At 35.1% G+C, this 19,600-nt stretch overlaps 2 protein-coding genes across 2 annotated transcripts in view; one reads left to right on the top strand and one right to left on the bottom strand.

Moving 5' to 3' along the window:
- Nucleotides 1–1,602, bottom strand: part of LOC106873301 (eukaryotic translation initiation factor 2D) — a 46,935-nt gene extending 45,333 nt beyond the window's left edge. Inside the window, exon 1 of the mRNA XM_014920613.3 lies at nt 1,480–1,602. The gene's annotated coding sequence lies outside the window, so the exon portion shown is untranslated. The remainder of the gene's footprint in view (nt 1–1,479) is intronic.
- Nucleotides 1,566–19,600, top strand: part of LOC106873296 (uncharacterized) — a 61,847-nt gene continuing 43,812 nt past the window's right edge. The window contains exon 1 of the mRNA XM_052974302.2: nt 1,566–2,176. Within this exon, the coding sequence (XP_052830262.1) occupies nt 2,099–2,176 (78 nt within the window). The 5' untranslated portion in view covers nt 1,566–2,098. The remainder of the gene's footprint in view (nt 2,177–19,600) is intronic.

Raw genomic sequence — 19,600 nt, 5'->3', positions numbered from 1 at the left:
TGTTCTTAGTTAGCAAACTAATATTATTTTCGAACTAAATGATATAGATATTTTCCTCTATAAGGTCTTGCTTTCAATCGATTGCTTTCATTTAAAGCAAATATAGATCCATTTTCTGTTCTCCAATCTTTCCACTTGTACGCCGTAATGGCAGTCTCTAAATAGCCTGTCTAATAAACGACTTAAGAGTTTCTGAAGTTCAGTTTTTCGCTTTTCAGAGCTCAAATGTTGCCTGTCTGTTTGCAATTTATCCCTTAAATAAATACTAGAATAAAGTATCAAGTGAAGTCGCTAGCTGTCAATAACGATCGTGGGTCGATTGTATCAACTATATCTTACAAAACTAGCTGTGTCAAGTGAATGTCACAGAACTATGATTGAATCTACAACTGCTGCAAAATATAAGCAAAAGGGTTTTAGACATATTGGGGAGAGGAACTCCGCGTTGTGATGTTCATGCCCTTTGTACAAGTTGTCAGCAGCATGAAATAAACGAAATGGCTTCAACCGGGAACCGAAACTTACTGGAGGATCCGGCTCGAACAGTTTAAGAACCATCCAGATACCACTTTGTAGTTGAACAATTTCTTATGCTGCATTAATTTATATTATTATTATTATTTTTATAAAATGAGGCAATAAGAAATCATAGGAAAATATTTAGAATAAGACAGCAATCTTCCATTTGAATTCATCAACCAAATTCCCTTCTGTAAATTGTTTATCCATCTGTAAGTCACACAAAATAGAGTCAATTTCGGACAGGGAAAAATGTTAGATTTCATTTAAATACCATCAATAATAGCACAAACAAATAATTTAAGTGGCTTATGAACTGAAAATACTTGTACACAATTTACCTAATGGCATTACACGTAACGTGAAAGAAAAATTTTATTCAGTATCTTAAACAAAACAATGAAACAAATAAAGAAAACAAGCAAAAATGAGCAATTTATTGAAGTTTTCCTGTGACTTTTTTCCCTGGATTCAGCTGTATGTATATATCAATACATCCTCCATACACGTGCTATCAATTTATATTTCTCAAAGAAGCATTCACGTACATATAACATAAACCTCATAAGGTCTGTATGACTAATTATTTGAAGATATCAAAACCATTACATGTTTCGATGAAATATGAATTAATTTTCTGATTTAACAAGAAAAAAAAATTAAGAATGCACAAATCTGCCAATCGACGAAAGTGAATCTGCTCCACCTTGCCTTTTTTCCCTCCACTCTACGACGTTAGGTATTTATCTCAATATCCCGCTATATGTTGATTCGATTATTCTAGAACAGATAATTGCCAAACTTGAAAGAGGAGCGGAAGGAGGGAGAAACTGAGTTTCCACTACCCCTCTCTCGTCTCTCTTACTCATATTCTCTTCCTCCCTACTCGTATTTTTATGACGAATCAGTTCATGTAGGTCGCTATTCCATTATTCTAATAGTTAACAGAATTATATATACCTCTACTCTTTTGTTCCGCTGTTCTGTTAAAATATCGTAGTGTGGAAACAAACCCGCCCGTTATTTAACGAGATTTAACTCTCATCAAAGGAGAAAAAAAAATGGCCGCAAACAATGTGGTCTGATTCGACGCAATAAGATCCTGCTCGCCGGAAAAAGAAACACGCGTCGTATTGTCAATTACTATGTCTAGGAAAAGATAAATGACTCCCGGTGACTTGCTTGATTGCTAAATGTTTTAAGGCAAACTACAAATCGCCGGGAATTTTGTGTTTTGTTGCTGGTTGTCGATCGTCGGACGCCATAAAAATACATATATACACACACACACATACACACGCACATATATACATATATATATATAAGTATATACATGTATATGTAATTATAAACACACACACATAAATATATATATTCTTCACCGGAATAGCAGTAGCAGTTAGTGTATTGAACTTACAACTACCATTAAACATTCGTCAGCAACGACGACGGCGGCGCATTGAAAAATCTCCCCCTTGTTGTCGTTTTCACTTGGTGTTCGGTGACCTGACACAACATATATATATATATATCACTTGATTTCTTCTCAGTTGAAATTTTATAAGTATTTTCCGAAAGAATGTCGTCGAAGATGGACTTTAAGCCGGGCGACAAGATATTTGCCAAAATGAAAGGGTATCCTCACTGGCCAGCTCGGGTAAGTACATCTTATAAGGGACTGAAAGAAAGAAAATAGAAATGGGGGTATATATAATCCACTCTATTCCCTCTCTCTCTTCATCTTCCTCGAAATGTCGTACACACATGTTCCCGTGTTGTGCGGATCCCTTTTCATGCACCGACTAAATGTTAGAACAAGGAATTTTTTTCTTTTCTTAGATTGTGGTGTCGAAGCTTTGTATTTATTTTCTGATTTGATGAATCTTGTTGCCAGATATGAAAGCATTTTGTTTCTTTTCTGTATAATTAAACTATATATCTTTTTCGTCTATTTTTATTTCGTCCGCTCTTTGTAAACCGATTTATACACATTACACGTAGGGAAATAAGATACAGGAAACGAACGATTTATGCAATATAAACAGTTGAAAAGCTTGTTCCACCGAACCCCATAAAGCATTCGATATATATGAGTGTATATTGTATACATTACGTATCTGTATATTATCGATTACTTTTTTCTAGTTTATCTGTAAAATGAATATATTTACAATTGAGCACGTTTTACCTATAAGAGTTATTTTCATTTGACGATCGCAATCTTGATTTTTATTATTTTGGCACAAGCAAAATTAATGAGTTTATTTATATTTTGATCGAATCTATCAGATATATATGTAGGTCTGAGTGACAAGGAAAGGGTACATATATCTAGTGATGGGTTGTTGCTAGGAGAACGAAACGAACGGAAATCATCTGTTGTCAAAACCCACGGAATACAAACCCTATTCGTTAACCTTTTTTTGATTATATTTTAATGAATTAAAATCTAGTCAATTGACACGTTTCATATTTTTCTGAACAATCACTGTTTTTATTTTTTGAGTAGCTAGCTAGAATTATATTCATTGATATAAAATGGCACCAAATCTCCTTTGTGTATGTGTATACAGAAATGTGTCTAGTCCATATTATGGCGTATTTCTCTGTGTAATCGCAGAAGTTCTCCAGGGATAGGTAACATGGTCTTAGTTTGCTTTATAATTTCTGTTGATGTAATCAATTTGTAATCCGAAACGCAAGTGAACTTTCCCGCTACTATTCCTCATATTTCCTCATATATATATATATATATATATATATATATATATATATATATATATATATATATATGTGTGTGTGTGTGTGTGTGTGTGTGTGTGTGTGTGTGTGTGTTTATGTAGGACAAATTTGTGTTTTAGTCTTTTCCGAATAGCTAACGTCGTAATATTGATTTTTTTTTTCCCCAGATTTTACCAATTTCTGATTAGTCAATATTAATTAATCGATTTTTCTTTACTAGAAAAATATCCCATATATATATATATACATCCCAATTAAAATTATTTTGCGTGTATAGTTCGTCGTTAAATGATTGAGAATGAGGTACATAACGCTCATATTTACTGGCTTATCGTAATATGATGAAATTTTGTGATTTGCAAGACATTATGAAACCATGTATCTATTAAGAACATACACGCTGGTACTTGTCGTATTTGAGTTTATATTTGAAGTTTTTGCTTATCCTATTTTTCTTTCGTTTTTTTTTTCTTTTTCTTTTAGTCAGGGAAAATAGTTGTGCCCATGGGCTTCGCAAACCTTCCGGAACCGGTTTTCTCGTTTATGTTACGAATTTGGACCATAAGATTCATTCGTAGAATCATTTTCTACTGAAATAAACATGTAGAATTCTGTGCACTTGTGCAATTTATATAGAACCGAGATAATTGTTAAAATTTTACGGTTTGTTTGCGAAACATTTCAGCTTTCTCGTAAGGGAATGGATGTTATTTGTAAAACTGGGTTTAGATAGAAACCGATGCGATCCTTACTTAGGCCAGTTATTGATTAATAGTCGAATCATATCCGTTGGTTTTCTGCATGGCTTTCAAGTTGAGGCAGCTGATCGAGTTATTAGTTTTGTGAGGTTCATAAATTGTCATCATTTATTATTAATTACTGTGCTTTTGGCATTGTTAGCATGTTAGTGGGGTTTTTTTTTGTTAATAACTCCTAGTTGAATTATAACCGCCAAATAAACATAATTTTAGATAATGATAGAAATGAAAAAATAATAAGAAGAAGAATACATTTAAATCAAACTGATTTTGATATTAAATGACCTTGGTTCTCGTAAAACTAAAATATCCCAGTAAAATATGAGTTGTGTGTGTAAGGTATTTAAATTATAACTTAGCAAATACACCGAAAACTCGATATAAGACTGCTTTGGAATGTTTTCAAAATTCACACACCGGTGTCCAAATCATAGTAGTTAAATCTTAAATGCAAAATGGATTTGATTTTAATTTTTGTATAATTAAAAAGTAAATAAACCTGTCGAAGAGTTTCCTGAACGTGATCATTTGATAAGGTTAACTTTCATTTTAATACCCCTCCTTTCTCATATTTCATGACTAATTTCGTTGTATATTTCTTTCTTATTGTATAATTACCTTTTTTGTTTATTTTAAGCCAAAAAAACGAGGTCCTATTATTGACAACTTGCATCTGAAGTTGATTGGAGAATGTGCTGATTGAAATCTAAAGAAAAAGAAAAAAATATTGTTCAATAATTGTTTCGCCTATATCAGTGTGCCACTTTAAAATTGAAATACGATTTTAACACAAAAGCTTGGGAAGGGGATTGGATATTATGAAGTTATATCTTGGCAATAAGTATGATTTGATAGTACAACTTAGCTCAAAAGTGAACACAAACATTGTTTTGTGATTCTCTGAATTTTCAGTGAAATAAGGAGTTGGGTTATCTATAAATTTCTCTTGTATTTTTTCCCTTCTGTATTTCACCTTTAAGAACAAAATCTTTTAAACTATGAGTGAGGGTGCTATTTAGTGATATGTTTTATTAGCATATTTTTCTCTTCGCAAGGAAATACCACTATAGGAATTCAGTATCAAAGAAAGACAAGTGAGATTGAATCGGTTCTGTAACAGTTCTTTCGTTAATATTCTTAACCAGTTTGCATGTATATATGTGAATGGTTCTTTTGTTATTGCTACTGAGGAACTGAAGCATGGCTTTTGTCAGCACGCATTCTAAAACTATATTTGTTAATTGTTTTTTCTATAGTAGCACATTTTCCGTAAATTTTGTTTTTGCTCTATTGAGTAGAATGTACATCTAAGTTTATCTGCAAGTTAGGGCACCTGGGTAGCTCTGAGGGAACTTAACCAGCAAGATGACTTCTCCAGCGATCTGTATCGTGGAAGAAACTACTGACCAGTATCTAGATGTCTGGTTTCAGCACTTCAAATTGCTTCTTGATAAAATAGTTATGTAATTCTAGACTTGACAACGATCCTATGCGAAGTAGTAGATATAGCCTGTCAATGCAGACTGGATCATTTACTATAGAAGGGCTTCACAAATTCCTAAAAAGTTAAGAAATAGCAACATGACAGCAGATCCATCTAACACCCTGGCCATCATCTTAAAGAGATCACTTTTCAAACAATGCCTCAGAATTACAGAGAAATTACAATCTCACTTTGCCTAAAAGACCTACAACTCTGTGTTTGTTCTCTAATAGAATTTCTCCTTTTGTTGATTTCATTCTGCAATAGAACCAAAAGCAGATCCTTTTCTTTAAAAGAATCATAGAAGAGCTCAGAATCTCTAGGCAATAGGTATCAATTGTATTTATGAATTTATTCAAAGCATTTGATTGTGTCAACAGAAGGGCCTTGTTAAAAATTGTTGATTATGGTATCCTAGATGATCTTTTGAGAGCTATCACCATCATGTATGAAAACCCCTCAAGCTTTGTGCAAAGTGCAGTTGATCCAACTAAAGAGTTTCCCCTCACCAGTAGAATTCCTCCAGAGAGATACTCTAGCTCCTTTTCTCTTTACAATTGTAGTAGAATACATTAGGCAATCTTGATCCCCATCCAAGACAAAGGCCTCACCATCAAGCAGAAATAATCAAGACCATTATGCTGCTGATCTTGCTCTCACAATCCACCAACAATGTGATGTACATACTTGTATCCCTTAAGGTAATTGCAACTGAAGTCAGTCTGTTTCTCAGTGCAAAGGAAACTGAATACATGACCATCAGTAAGGGTGAAGAACTACTTCCCAGTTTGTTCCAACCATGGTGCACTACTCAAAAAGGTCAGTGACTTCAATTACTTTGGGTCCTATGTTACGGACAGTAGGAGAAACTTCCTGATACACAAAGGACAAACCTAGAGTGCTCATAATGCGCTTAAAAATATCTGGCAATCAAGTGTTTTAAAGGCAACAAAATTGGCCTACATCAGATCATCTGTAGAGAGTAATCTTCTCTGTGGAGCCAAAACTTGGATATGAAGCAGCATTTTGGTGGTACATACATCAAGCTTCTCATAAGAGCTCAAAATATGTTATGACGTGAGCACGAGACCAAAGTGGAGATTTATGGACATATTCTACTCATATCCACTATTAATGGTCAGTACAGAGTAGTAGGCTTCGCTAGCCACTGTTATCATCCTAAACAACAATCCAAATCAGATATTACATATTGGAAACTTCTACACCCTAATATAGGACAAAAACTACTGAACTACATTGATGTTATTGCAGTGATACACATGAAATTGAGGACCTACCAAATGGGCAACAGAGATTCTTAGCTCAGCTTTGTGAAACACATCTCAGTTGCAGATGTTTATCAATAAGTGCAGTTACCGTTTTAGTCTTCTTATTTGTTAAAGTGACATAGGGAACAAAATGAACTTCTAGTTATTTCGCAACAGATTTCAAATGTTGAATATTTAAGAATTCTTAGCTATTTCACTCCCTGGTCAGTCATGATTGAGTAGATGTATGATAAAAAACAATCCAATGTGTCTTTTATTTAAGATAATAGGGTGTTAGTTCAGGGAAATTTGGCTGATGTTTCTGGCAGGTAAAGCAATTGCCTAGGGGCTCCCTCTTTTAGAGATAGAATGGACTACTTTGAACTGCAGACTTGAGCATTCTGTTTAAATCTTATCTGTAAATCTACGGTTTATCAGTCATAAATGGCTAAAATTAAGGGTCTCAGTTGGTTATTTTGGAACCGCATCTATGTTTATTAGATCAGCTTTTTTGTCTACTTTTAAGAAATATGTTATCTTTTATCTTTTACTTGTTTCATTAGACTGCAGCCATGCTGGGGGACCCCTTTGAAGAGTGTTTAGTCAAATGATTCGACCCCCAGTACTTTTTTTTAAGCCTGATATTTATTCTATCAACCTCTTGCTGAACTGCTAAGTTACTGGGACATAAACACACCAACACCAGATGTCAAGTGGTGGTGATGGGAAACATTTACACACACACACACAAACATATATACATAGAACAGGCTTCTTTCAGTTTCCATCTACCAAATCCTTTCACAAGGCTTTGGTTGGCCTGAGGCTATAGTAGAAGACACTTGCCCAAGGTGCAACACAGTGGGTCTGAATTTGAAACCATGTGCTTTGAAAGCAAGCTTCTTAACACATGGCCACGCCTGCATCTAACTCAAATATTCTCAGATTTCAGTATAATATAAAATAAATATTTCTGATTAATTGTTATCCATTAGTCAACTAGTATTATATATAATTTTCTCAAAATATCAGCCTTATTTTCTTTTTCTGAACTAGGCTGTATTATAAGAGGGGAAACTTCCACCATTTCCCATAGTATGTCAAACAGTTGAGGCATTTCTACCCTGTTATTAGGTTTCCTCAACTTCAGCAAAAGCAGGATTTATGCTAGACTTAGTGACACATAAGTGCTATGTCAAACATTCAGTTATTCTGTTATTCTTTCCTTTCAGATTATTTGGTACTCGTTTATTTCTGAAAGATGTGAAAAATTACCCCCTATTTTCATTTAACCCGTTTGTTACCTTATTTCTGTTGAAATACACTGCCTTTGTTTCAATTAATTTTGAAAATGATAAAGAATTTAGTAAAGTAACTTAGTCATTATTAACCTGGTGTCCTGAACCGTTTAATGATATCAATTTTTGTTAGACTATACTCACCAAAGACAAAGATATGTTATAAAAAAGGTACAGATGTGGCTCTGTGGTTAAGAAGCTTGCTTCCCAACCATGTGATCTCAGGTTCAGCCCTACTGCATGGCACCTTGGGCAAGTTCTATTATAGCCCCAGGCTAACCATACCCTTGTGAGTGGATTTAGTTGACAGAAACTGAAAGAAGCCTGTTGTATATATGTGTTTGTGTGTGCTCTTGTATTGACATCATGTAATAGTTGTAAAGGAGCATCACTGTCATACAAGCTGTGTTTCTTTCATTCTTCCATTAAAACAAAAAGTGTCTGGCCATGTTTGGAAAGGGTGAAGGTTGGCAACAAGAAGGCCATAGAAAATCTGTTTTACCAAATTCTGTCTGGCCCACGCATGCATAGAATATTGGATGTTAAATGATGAGGAAGATTTTCATAGAAAAGGCATTAAGAACAGTTTTTACAATTACTCTTCCTTCCTAGTGGAATTCTTAATGACGATTTCTTAGTTATTCCTTTACTGACTTCAGTCTTTGGACTGTGGCCATGTTGTTACACTATTAGGAGTTTCAGTCAATTTTATTGAATGGTCAAGTCCTCCTTTGTAAAGGGACGTAACTGCATGGAATAAATACCACAAGGTATTTTCTTTTACATTACTTTACAAATACATAAATTACAGACTTCTGCTTAGTTTCTGCATATCAAATTTTTCTCACCAGACTTTGGTCAGACCTAGGATATAGTAAAAAGATTGACCCAAAAGACAGCAGAATTGATACCAGGAACCTCATGGTTGTGAGGCAAATCTCTTCACCACACAGTGCTTTCAGCCTGTGTTATCTTTTACCTTGTTTCAGTCACTGGACTGCAGCCATGCTGGGACATTACACTGAAGGTTCTAGTCAAACAAGTTGACTCCAGTACTCTTTTCTTAAAAATTCTGATATTATTCTATTGATTTCCTTTACCAAACTGCCAAGCTACATTGTATATATCATCATCATCATCGTTTAACGTCCGCTTTCCATGCTAGCATGGGTTGGACAATTTGACTGAGGACTGGTGCAACTGGATGGTTACACCAGGCTCCAATCTAATTTGGCAGAGTTTCTACAGCTGGATGCCCTTCCTAACGCCAACCACTCAGAGAGTGTAGTGGGTGCTTTTACGTGTCACCTGCACGAAAACGGCCACGCTCGAAATGGTGTCTTTTTATATATATATATATATATATATATATATATATATATTAATTAGAAATAATGAATTTCTAAATCTCTCAGAGAGAATTAAGCAGTAATGATGTGATAAAGTAGTTGTATACTGCCAACTCAACGTGACAGTCCCAATAAGGGAACATACCACTGCTGTTCAGCCCTAGGAAGTCGGACCGCTTCCTATTAGGCCTTGACATATTTCCTGTGCCCTTATCCTTACGAGGGGGAGACAAACTCCTCCACCTCTCTCTCTCTTTATATATATATATATGTGTGTGTGTGTGTGTATATATATTAACAAGATCAGTGGGTAGAGCAAGTTCCCAACCAATGCTTTCGTTTGTGTCAACAAGTACTTCTTTGAACTTACGTCTTGCTGATGTGTCTTTCAGCTTCCCTACTTTCCTTCTCCAGAATGTCTTGTCTCTGAATCTATCTAGCTTTTACTGTGATGTCACTATCACCTAATCTTTGTTGAGTGGTGCAATCTTCACCTGGAAAGGACTTAGTATCTACAAACAGTTATCTATTTTCTTACCTTGTAAGTATGAAGTCTATTTGACCTGTGTATTGGCTTGATTGGTTTATCATACGGCTGGCAGGGTTCCTGAAGTTGGCATTACAAATGGTTAAATCATTTGCTTCATAGGACTCCAAGAGCTTTGTTCTGTCTTCATTCCTTATGTCATATCCATAGCTTCTGTGCGCATCCAAGTAGCCATCTTATCAAGATAGTCTGTAAGACATCTTGGAAATGGTTCTTTTGTTCATCAACCATATGTATGCAGCAATTACTGTTACTGTTGTGTAGCCTATGACAACTTTAAACCTAATTATTCTGTTACATGCAATGATTACCTTATTAAATGATGTTTCACCTAGCCTGAATTTGTATCCATGTTCCTTGCCTGTGATGAATTCGGTTATGGTTCCCTTTCCTCTTACCAATTACACACAGCATGCATTTATTCACTTCCTCCCTAGCATCCCTCCAATTTCTCCAGATTTAACTTTCATCATCATAGTGAAGGCACATGGCTCAGTGATTAGAGCATCGGGCTCACAATCATGAGGTAGTGAGTTCAATTCCCAGCTTCGGCTGTATGCTGTGTTCTTTAGCAAGACACTTTATTTCATGTTGCTCCAGTTCACTCAGCTGTAGAAATAAGGTGCAATGTCACTGGTGCCAAGCTGTATTGGCCTTTGCCATTGATAACATTGGTGGTGTGGAGAGGGGGAGCTGATATGTATGGGTAACTGCTGGTCTTCCATAAACAACCTTGCATGGACTTGTGCCTTGGAAGTTAACTTTCTAGGTGCAGTCCCATGGTAAGTCATGACCAAAGGGGTGGGGATCTTTACTCTAACTTTCATCATGCCAACATTAATGGTGGAAATTGTTTGAAGTTTTGTATCTGACTGGAAGAAAGCAATTTTTGGTATTGAATAGACTGTTCAATATCTGTTTTCTGTATCTGAATGTAACAACATATTTTATAAAGATTTATGATTGACTAAAATCAGTTTAGGTAATAAATCAGATGAATGCAATCAGAAGATATCACAGTTTCTTGTCAAATTGTAAGCATGAGTCAGTGTTGTTATAAGGAACTATTTGGAAATATGCAAGGCCAGTAGAAATGAGATAGAGAATAACTTATTTGTTGGATTATAGTCTTTGCTTGGGGAATTTGGTGTTTTTCATAAAAATCTGTTATCAATGTGAATTGAGTTGGGGATTTAGTCAAATGAATATGACTTGAGTGTAATTACCTAGTTGTATGTTATTTAAGCAGGAGTTAGAATTTTAGATTATCATTTTTCATATAATTAGTAAATTAGTACTCTTTGTATTAACAAGTTTCACTATGAAAATGTAAGTGCATGTTGGTCAGTCAGGGTTGCAGTGGTCAGCAGTAAATTTGTTTTAATTATGTTTTTATGTGGCCTAGTGGTTAGGGTGTTTGACTCATGATTATAAGATTATGGTTTCAATTCCTGGACTGGGCAACATGTGTTCTTGAGCAAAACATTTCATTTCATGTTGCTCAGTTCACTCAGCTGGCAAAAGTGAATAATCCTGTGATGAACCAGTTCAGGAGCTAAAATATGCATATATATATATATATATATATATATATATATATATATAGAAAACCAGCCCTTATGATTCTATAGGGCTCGTGGCTACTTAATTGTTTTCTATATTAATGCATAGATTTTTAGTTCAATTAAGCCACCACTACATTTTGATATATAAGTTTTAAGCTCCTGTATAAACTTCACTGAATAATTAAATCATCAGAATGCACATGTTTTGCAAATACTGAAATTTAAATTATTTAATATGAGAAAAAATTATTGACAAAGAAATAAGGAAAATTTGGATGAAATTTATTCAGTTTATGGTTAACATATTTTTTAAAAAAACTTCACTTATTCCTTAGAAAAGTAATTTTCTACAAGTTATCCATAGGCTCTAAGCTAAGTTGTTATCTTTGTAGAATATTTCTGTTGCCTGATTATCTTTACATTTCTAGACAGTGAGTATATCTTAAATATACAATCTCATTCATAAAGTAGACCATAGACTATGATTTGCAAATAGGGTATTTTGAGTGTAGTTCAAAAATAAGGCATTAAAAAAGTGTATAGCTTATCTCTTACCTATTTGATAGGTCAGCTGTTTTAGTGGGAAGGAATAATTGATTATATTGACCCCCAACAGGCAGTTGGTCTCAGAGGAATATAAGAGCTAAAAGAAATGCTGCAAATGATTCTACCAGCTTGCTTTCTTAATAATAATAATAATAATAATAATAATAATAACTAAAATCTTAATTTTTGAGATGTAAATGCTAATCTGTTTTAGGGCTATGCTAAAAGGCACTTGCCTAAGGTGCCTTGCAATAGAACTGAACCCTGAACTATGTGGTTGGGAAGCAAACTTCTTACCACATAGCCTTTGTACCAATGCAGTGTATTTGACTATTTTCTCACCATTTACAGTAGATCCTCTTCATTATCTGCTTGTTTCATTGCCCAGCAGAATCATATTGATATATTCTTCATATAGTTTATAATTTCATATAAAAGTTATTTGTTTTCAAACCAAAGCAAACTTAAAACTTATCTTTTTCTAATTCTAGCCCCTAGGTGTTTCAAATTGCTTACTCTGTAGTGGTGATCTACAACTGTTGGGTGAGAAAATCTGCCTTAAACTCCATTAACAGACTTTGAAAACATCTTCCAATGGGTTCATTGCTAAACTTTAAACCCTCTTCACCACTTCAGATGCTTGACCTCACCAATCCTAAGTATCTCTTTTGGAGAATTGTACATCCTCTTCAAAACCAGAAAATACTTGAGGCCCTGTATGAGGTACTGTTCCCATGTCTGGGATGATAGGTTGCTACATACACTTCCTAGACTGCATCCAAGGAAAGGTTATTAGTCTGATTGGCATGGTGTTACTACCCAATGTAGTCCAGCCTTTGACCCATAGATACACTCTCTCTGCTTTTCTACTGTTACTATAATAGCCTTCATTCTTCAGAGCTGGTAAGTTTTGTTATACCACTACTCAGGCACTTTCAGCTCACTTGTTTCTCCTCTCGCCATCATCATCATTTAACGTCCGTTGTCCATGCTGGCATGGGTTGGACAGAAGGCTGCCCCAGACTCTAACCCATAATATATCCACTAACCTTCAGATCACATACTGACTACTATGATATAAGCATTTGTGTGCATATATATGTATGCTTTTCAATTTTTATTTATTAATATCCTTCCTTGAAAAAAGGAGCTGGTTTTAGCAAAGAAACGCCAGCTCTATCATTTAGATAGCAACAACAATAATTGTTACATATCAAACTTTAAGACAGTCTTGCATATTTTTCCTATTCCACTTACAAATGATATCTGTAAAGTTCAAGTTAGCCAGTCTCTAGCATTCCTTGAGAATTCTAGTTCTTCCGGATTGTCATTTCGACATTTACTAACATAACCAAGTGCACCAATAATTATTTATATGAAGGTAAATTTACAATCAGGGTTGCGGAATTGCTGGTTTCAAAGTAGTTGTCCATAGATATTCTTCTCGCTGGTTTTGGAGGAGATTTGCTGGACAACTAACCTATATGACTGCATGACTTTAATTTCCATCCCAAATAACTATGTTAGGTCTGTTAAGTTTGAATTTTATCGAAGTTTTGATAGGAATATTATATATGTATGTGTGTACATATATTTGTATATGTGTGTGTATGCATTGTTTGTATATATGTGTGTGTACAGGCATATATATGTATGTATGTTTCTATATTCATATATGTGTGTTTGTGATTGTTGATTCCATGAGTCTTCATTAACATTGTCTGAGTGAAAGACTGACATTTACGTTATTCAGTGAACAATTGTCCTGTAATTCAAAGGTATATTTGAGGGCTAATACAATGTAAAATGATGGTTGGCAACAGGAAAGGGTTCCAGTTGTAGAAATTTTGTCTCAGTAAATTTCATCTAACCCAAGCTAGCATGGAAAACAACTGATGTAAAAATGATTATATATAATAATGTATGTGGCTGTGTGGTTAATAAGTTTGTTTTGAAGCTACATAGTTCAGGATTTAATCCCAGTGTGTGGAACACTGTGCAAGTGTCTTATGGGTGACAAGTCTGTTCTGAAGGGGCGTGGCTTAGTGGTTTAGGTGTTGTACTCACAATTTCAAGATTGTGGTTTCAATTTCCAGACAAGGCATTGCATTGTGTTCTTGAGCAAAACTCTTCATTTCACGTTGCTCTGCGCTCATTTTGTCATCTGACATGTGGTATGTCATTGCACCTGTACAGGCAGTATTGAGTTGATGATGAGAGAATGAGCTTATGTGGACATAAGCATTTGATCACTATAAACTGATCATCTATGTCGTTGTTCAGCAAGAAATTGCAGAACCCTCATACTTTATCGAACGACAGGAGAGTTCATAATGATATATATATATATATATATATATATATATATATATATCATCATCATCGTTTAACGTCCGCTTTCCATGCTAGCATGGGTTGGACGATTTGACTGAGGACTGGTGAAACCGGATGGCAACACCAGGCTCCAATTTGATTTGGCAGAGGTTCTACAGCTGGATGCCCTTCCTAACGCCAACCACTCAGAGAGTGTAGACACTAGTGGCATGATATATATATATCTATCATCGTTTAACGTCTGTTGTTCATGCTGGCATGGGTTGGATGGTTTGACTGGGCTGATTCGGCATGGTTTTCTACAGTTGGATGCTCTTCCTAACGCCAACCACTCTAAGAGGCATATGTATGTTTGTGCCAGTGCATCTGCTTACTGTCCAGTTTACATCATTGACCTTTTTGAGAGTCTTTTACTTCCCTTACACTCATATCTCTTGTCTATTGCTCACGTCATTGTCGCCTATGTCCCTTTCATGCCTTTGTCTGTTGCTTCTTGCACTCATGCCCCTATACTCATCTCACTCACTCATTCCCCTCCTTATCCATTACACTCAGTATGACTAAGGGTGGTAGTGGTTCCCTTTTTTCTGTTTGCTGCATTATTACACTCTCTCATCTTTTGTTTGGTGTACATTGCTTCTAGTCAAGAACACCTCTGTACCCATTCTGACCCTCTCCCAATCACTCCTTTGTGCAGCTCTCTGGCATAGGACTCGCCTACTTTTCACTCACCATGCTACTAGTGTCATCACTCCAGCCCATCTTGTTGCCTATGTGTCAGTGGTGTCATTCGACCACATGCTCAGTTCACTCTACCTTCACTTCGCCTCCTGTACATCATCATTCTGTCTCTGTCTGCTGGTATCTGTGTGTGTTTGTGCGTGCGTGCATAGTTAACCCATTAGCATTCAGATTTCTCTGTCAAATTCAGTACTTGTTTATTAATATTGTTTTGAATGGATCATACATTATCATTTAGCTTTGAAGTTTTGATGGTGTGGTTGTATATTTTTAGACTGATGTAGGGTAGGTGTAAGAGGCCAATTCTGGCTGGTTGGATGGATATGGCCAGTTTAAATGGGCTTGCAACCATAAAACAGGTTTGATTCTTAAACCAGGTAACATATTGGGACTTTGGGCAAGATTCTTCATTTCATGTTAACTTAGTTGGAATGAATATCAGCAAAGTGCTTGTTGCATCCTTCTCTCTTTCCAAGCTGTCGCACCTTTGCTGTTCTGCTGCCCCGAGTCAAGAGAGGGAATATTGAGAGTGTGTCCGTGTTGGTCAATGATTATATAGGGAACTTAAAACAATTAGCAAAAGCAGGATACATGTGATTAAGTGATTCTTGAGTCTGAATGACATTTGTAGATTAATATATATTCATTCAAAACCCATTGTTACTTTTTAGTTTCTCTCTAATTGCAATCTTAGGGCACTTAAGGCAACAATGTTGAACATATATAATATATATGTGTATGTATATGCTCATTTAGCGGTTTCGGTTATTTGGCAGGTGGCCATGCTGGGGGTACAGCTATGACTATATATACATACATAATACATACATACATACAAGCAAAGTCATTCGCCACATATATATATATGTGTGTTGTATGTGCGTGTATGTATATATGTATACCTGCATGTTATATGTCTATACACACACACACATGTAACATACATGTATGTATGTGTGTATATATATATATATATGTATATATCGACACTTGTGAATTGCTTTTAGTGCTGACCCAGTGATTTTGATGGCTAACCTTGTATATCTAAAAAATGTCTGGAATCAAAATATTTATTTCCTGTTCTCTGGTTTCTTCTTTTCTACTTTTTATGAAGAATAGATGCAATATATTCACTGTTTGGAACCATCATTAAATCAGGCCTCTAAATTCACACACAAATACATACACATATTGGCTTGCTTACAATGTCGTTTTTTATGCTGTCATTAAATTGTTTTTTTTTTCTAGTATATTGAATTTTATATAACCCAGTGGATAAGAAGTTATTTATGGTGACCATTTTCCTGTTTCCATACACTGAAGTAAACCAAGGTTTTCAAATGGTGCTTTGAATTCCACTCAAAAACATTTTCTTCTTAAAGAGATTCCATGACCTATTTTGGATAGATTAAAGATTCAATCTCCTGTTCTCTAATTCTTCACTTTAGAAACTATATGCAGCAGAAGTTATATATTAACACGCAATGTCTATTTTTTCTTTTCCTGAATTAATAGTTTGGGTTTTTTTGTTTTTTTTTTATGTGTGAGGTATGTCTTTCAAATTTTCCTGAGAAATTGTTTACTCATTCAGTGTTCAGATTATTCTGTTACATGCAAGGTTTATTTATTTGCATTGTTTTGAATTAATAATGCATTATCCCATAACTGAGATTTTGATGATGCAATTGTTTATTTTTAGAATGACGTTGTAGGGTAAGTGTGAGAGGCCAGATCTGGGCAGTTTGAACATAAAGCAAGTAGACTGTTTTGGTCAGCTATGGTCAATTTAAATGCTAATGGGTTAGAGTAGTAAATACTAATCGTTGTGCTAACTTCAGTTAGAGAATAAGATATTGGATTTAGGAATCAACTTGTTTTGAGTATTATCTTGTTGTCCAGCATCATTTTATTAAAAATTAATTTTGTGACTTTGTTTGCAACATCCCTGGCTCTTTTCAGGGCCTCAGAATAATGAGAGGAATTTTCAAATTAAAGATCTAGCCATATCAGAGTGAATTTCATTAAAGGCATCTAACGATGCACAGTGTTAAATTAGGTGATAGATTAAGTCTCAGTTAGTGTCTGCATTTGAAATGAAATTGTGGAGAAAAATTAAGTGGAAACTTATTGTTCCAGGCTTATTATTTCAAAAAGTTATTCTCCATGTTATGACAATGGTTGTCACATTCAAAATTTAAAAGAAAAGAAAAACAGCAGGATGGTTCTAAACAAAATGTTGCATTTTTATCATAGTTTTAACAAAAGAGGTAATTTATAAAAATATCCATGTATAACATACAAAGAAATAATGTACTGCCTTGCCTATTCCCATCCTTATTTCTGAAGGTCAAGGACCATGGATGCATACACTCTCTCCCACTGATTCCTGCCTCTGACTATGGTTGTGCATTCAGCCAGAGATCTCTGGCCCATTCTTTGATGTCATTCAGGCAGCATCTTTTCATTCTTCCCTATGTTGCCCATTAACTCTTCCTTCTAGGATATGGACGCTGGTGTTCTGAACCCTGTTGATATGTCCAAAATACTGCAATTTTCATTTTCTGACAGTTGAAGTACTGACTAGTTTGGTCAATGGTTAGTCCAGCCAAACCTCGATACGCTTTAGTAGAATGTTGTTTCAAATGCTTTGAATTGGGCAGTTGTTTGCTTTTATGGTCCAACTTTCATATCCATACAGTTCAACAGGCTAAAAACTAGTGTCTTTAGGATCTTTAATCTGATGTTCTTGTTAAGAGCTCCTTTTCCAGATTGTATTCTTTTGTATCTTGGTAGGTTCTGGATTACAGAATTATTGGAAAACTTAAAATTGATAAAAAAGTGTGATATTTAGTTTCATCAGACATGCTTTTTGAATTCAGCAATTTACTTATTATTGAAATTTGTTTGGTGCTTTTTGCAGAACCACTAAGGTACAGGGACATAAACAAACTGACACCGGTTGTAAAGTGGTAGTGGAATACACACACACACACACAAAATGGGTTTTTTCAGTTTCCATCTACCAAATCCACTCACAAGGCTTTGGTTGACCTGGAGCTGTAATAGAAGACTCTTGCCCATGGGACTGAACTTGGGACACGTGGTTGAGAAGCAAACTTCTTACCACACATCCACATCTGTGCTTATGTTAAGTTTTACTTTTAACTATTGTTTTGTTAAAACACAGTTGGAAATTAGATAAAATATCCAAGTAATTCAGTAAGGTAAAGAGTTACATTCAGTTCATTCAGTAGAGTGTTGATAACAATGCTTTTCCCCCAAAACAGGTGATATAATCCTTGTCGAATTTATCATTCTAAAAGATAAATATTTGTATTTATATTTTGTTCTAACCCATATCAATTAGTGAAACTTGTTTACTGTTATCTTAAGCAGTTATACTTTGGAAGTATTTCCCCATTTCTTTTTCACTTTAGTTGTGACGTTCTTCGAAAATAAGTTTCAGTCTGCCAGTTTTGTGAGTGGCTGTGGTAGACAAAAACTGAAAGAAGCCTCTGTGTGTGTGTGTGTGTTTGCAACTGTGTGATCTTGGGTTCAGTCCCACTGCATAGTATCTTGGGCAAGTGTTTACTACTATAGCCATGGGCCAACCAAAGACTTGTGAGTGAATTTGGTTGATGGAAACTGAAAGAAGCCCATTGTGTATGTATGTATATATAAGTGTATGTGTTTTCGTGTTATGTTTATTGCTCAACACCGTTAGATAATTGGTGTTGGATTGTTTATGTCCTTGTAACTTAGTGGTTTGGCAAAAAATGACTGATGGAATAAGTACTGGTGTCAGTTTGTTCAACTAAACCCTTCAAGGTGGTGCCCCAGCATGATCCCAGTTCAATGACTGAAACAAGTAAAAGATAAGAGATATAGGTGTGTGTGTGTCCTTGTCATCATGTGATTGTTGTAAATAAGCATCACCATCATACAAGTGATGTTGTTTGTTTCCAGTCTTGCGTGAAAGCATGTCTGGTCATGGGACAAATATTACCTTGCTTGGAAACAGGTGAAGGTTGGCAACAGGAAAGGTATCCAGCTGGAGCAAATTCTGCCTAACCCATGCCAGCATGGAAAAATGGAAATTAGATGATGAAAAACATACTGAACATGAATTTTGTGAGGGCAAGATGTAAGTCTGTAGAGCTGAGGGCAGAATTGTGAATTGTGCAAGGAGTATAAGAAAAGAACAGAAAAATACTATTGTATAGATGTGTGCTCTTAGCATACAATATTTGAGGACATAATCTATATTATGTTTACAAGCTGTTACTTGAATCTATATTTTCTTGTTTATTTATGGATTGTGACCTGTAATTAAAACCTAGTTCTTTAAATTACTAATTTTAATTATCTAGTTATTAAGAAAACATACTGATTGAAAAGAATATAATTTCCTGTTTTATATGCTGATATATATATAATATTATTTATCAGT

This window comes from Octopus bimaculoides, chromosome 18 (assembly GCF_046866305.1).
Source record: "Octopus bimaculoides isolate indiv1 chromosome 18, ASM4686630v1, whole genome shotgun sequence".
NCBI classification, from domain to species: domain Eukaryota; kingdom Metazoa; phylum Mollusca; class Cephalopoda; order Octopoda; family Octopodidae; genus Octopus; species Octopus bimaculoides.
This window is presented reverse-complemented; position numbering and strand designations above follow the sequence as displayed.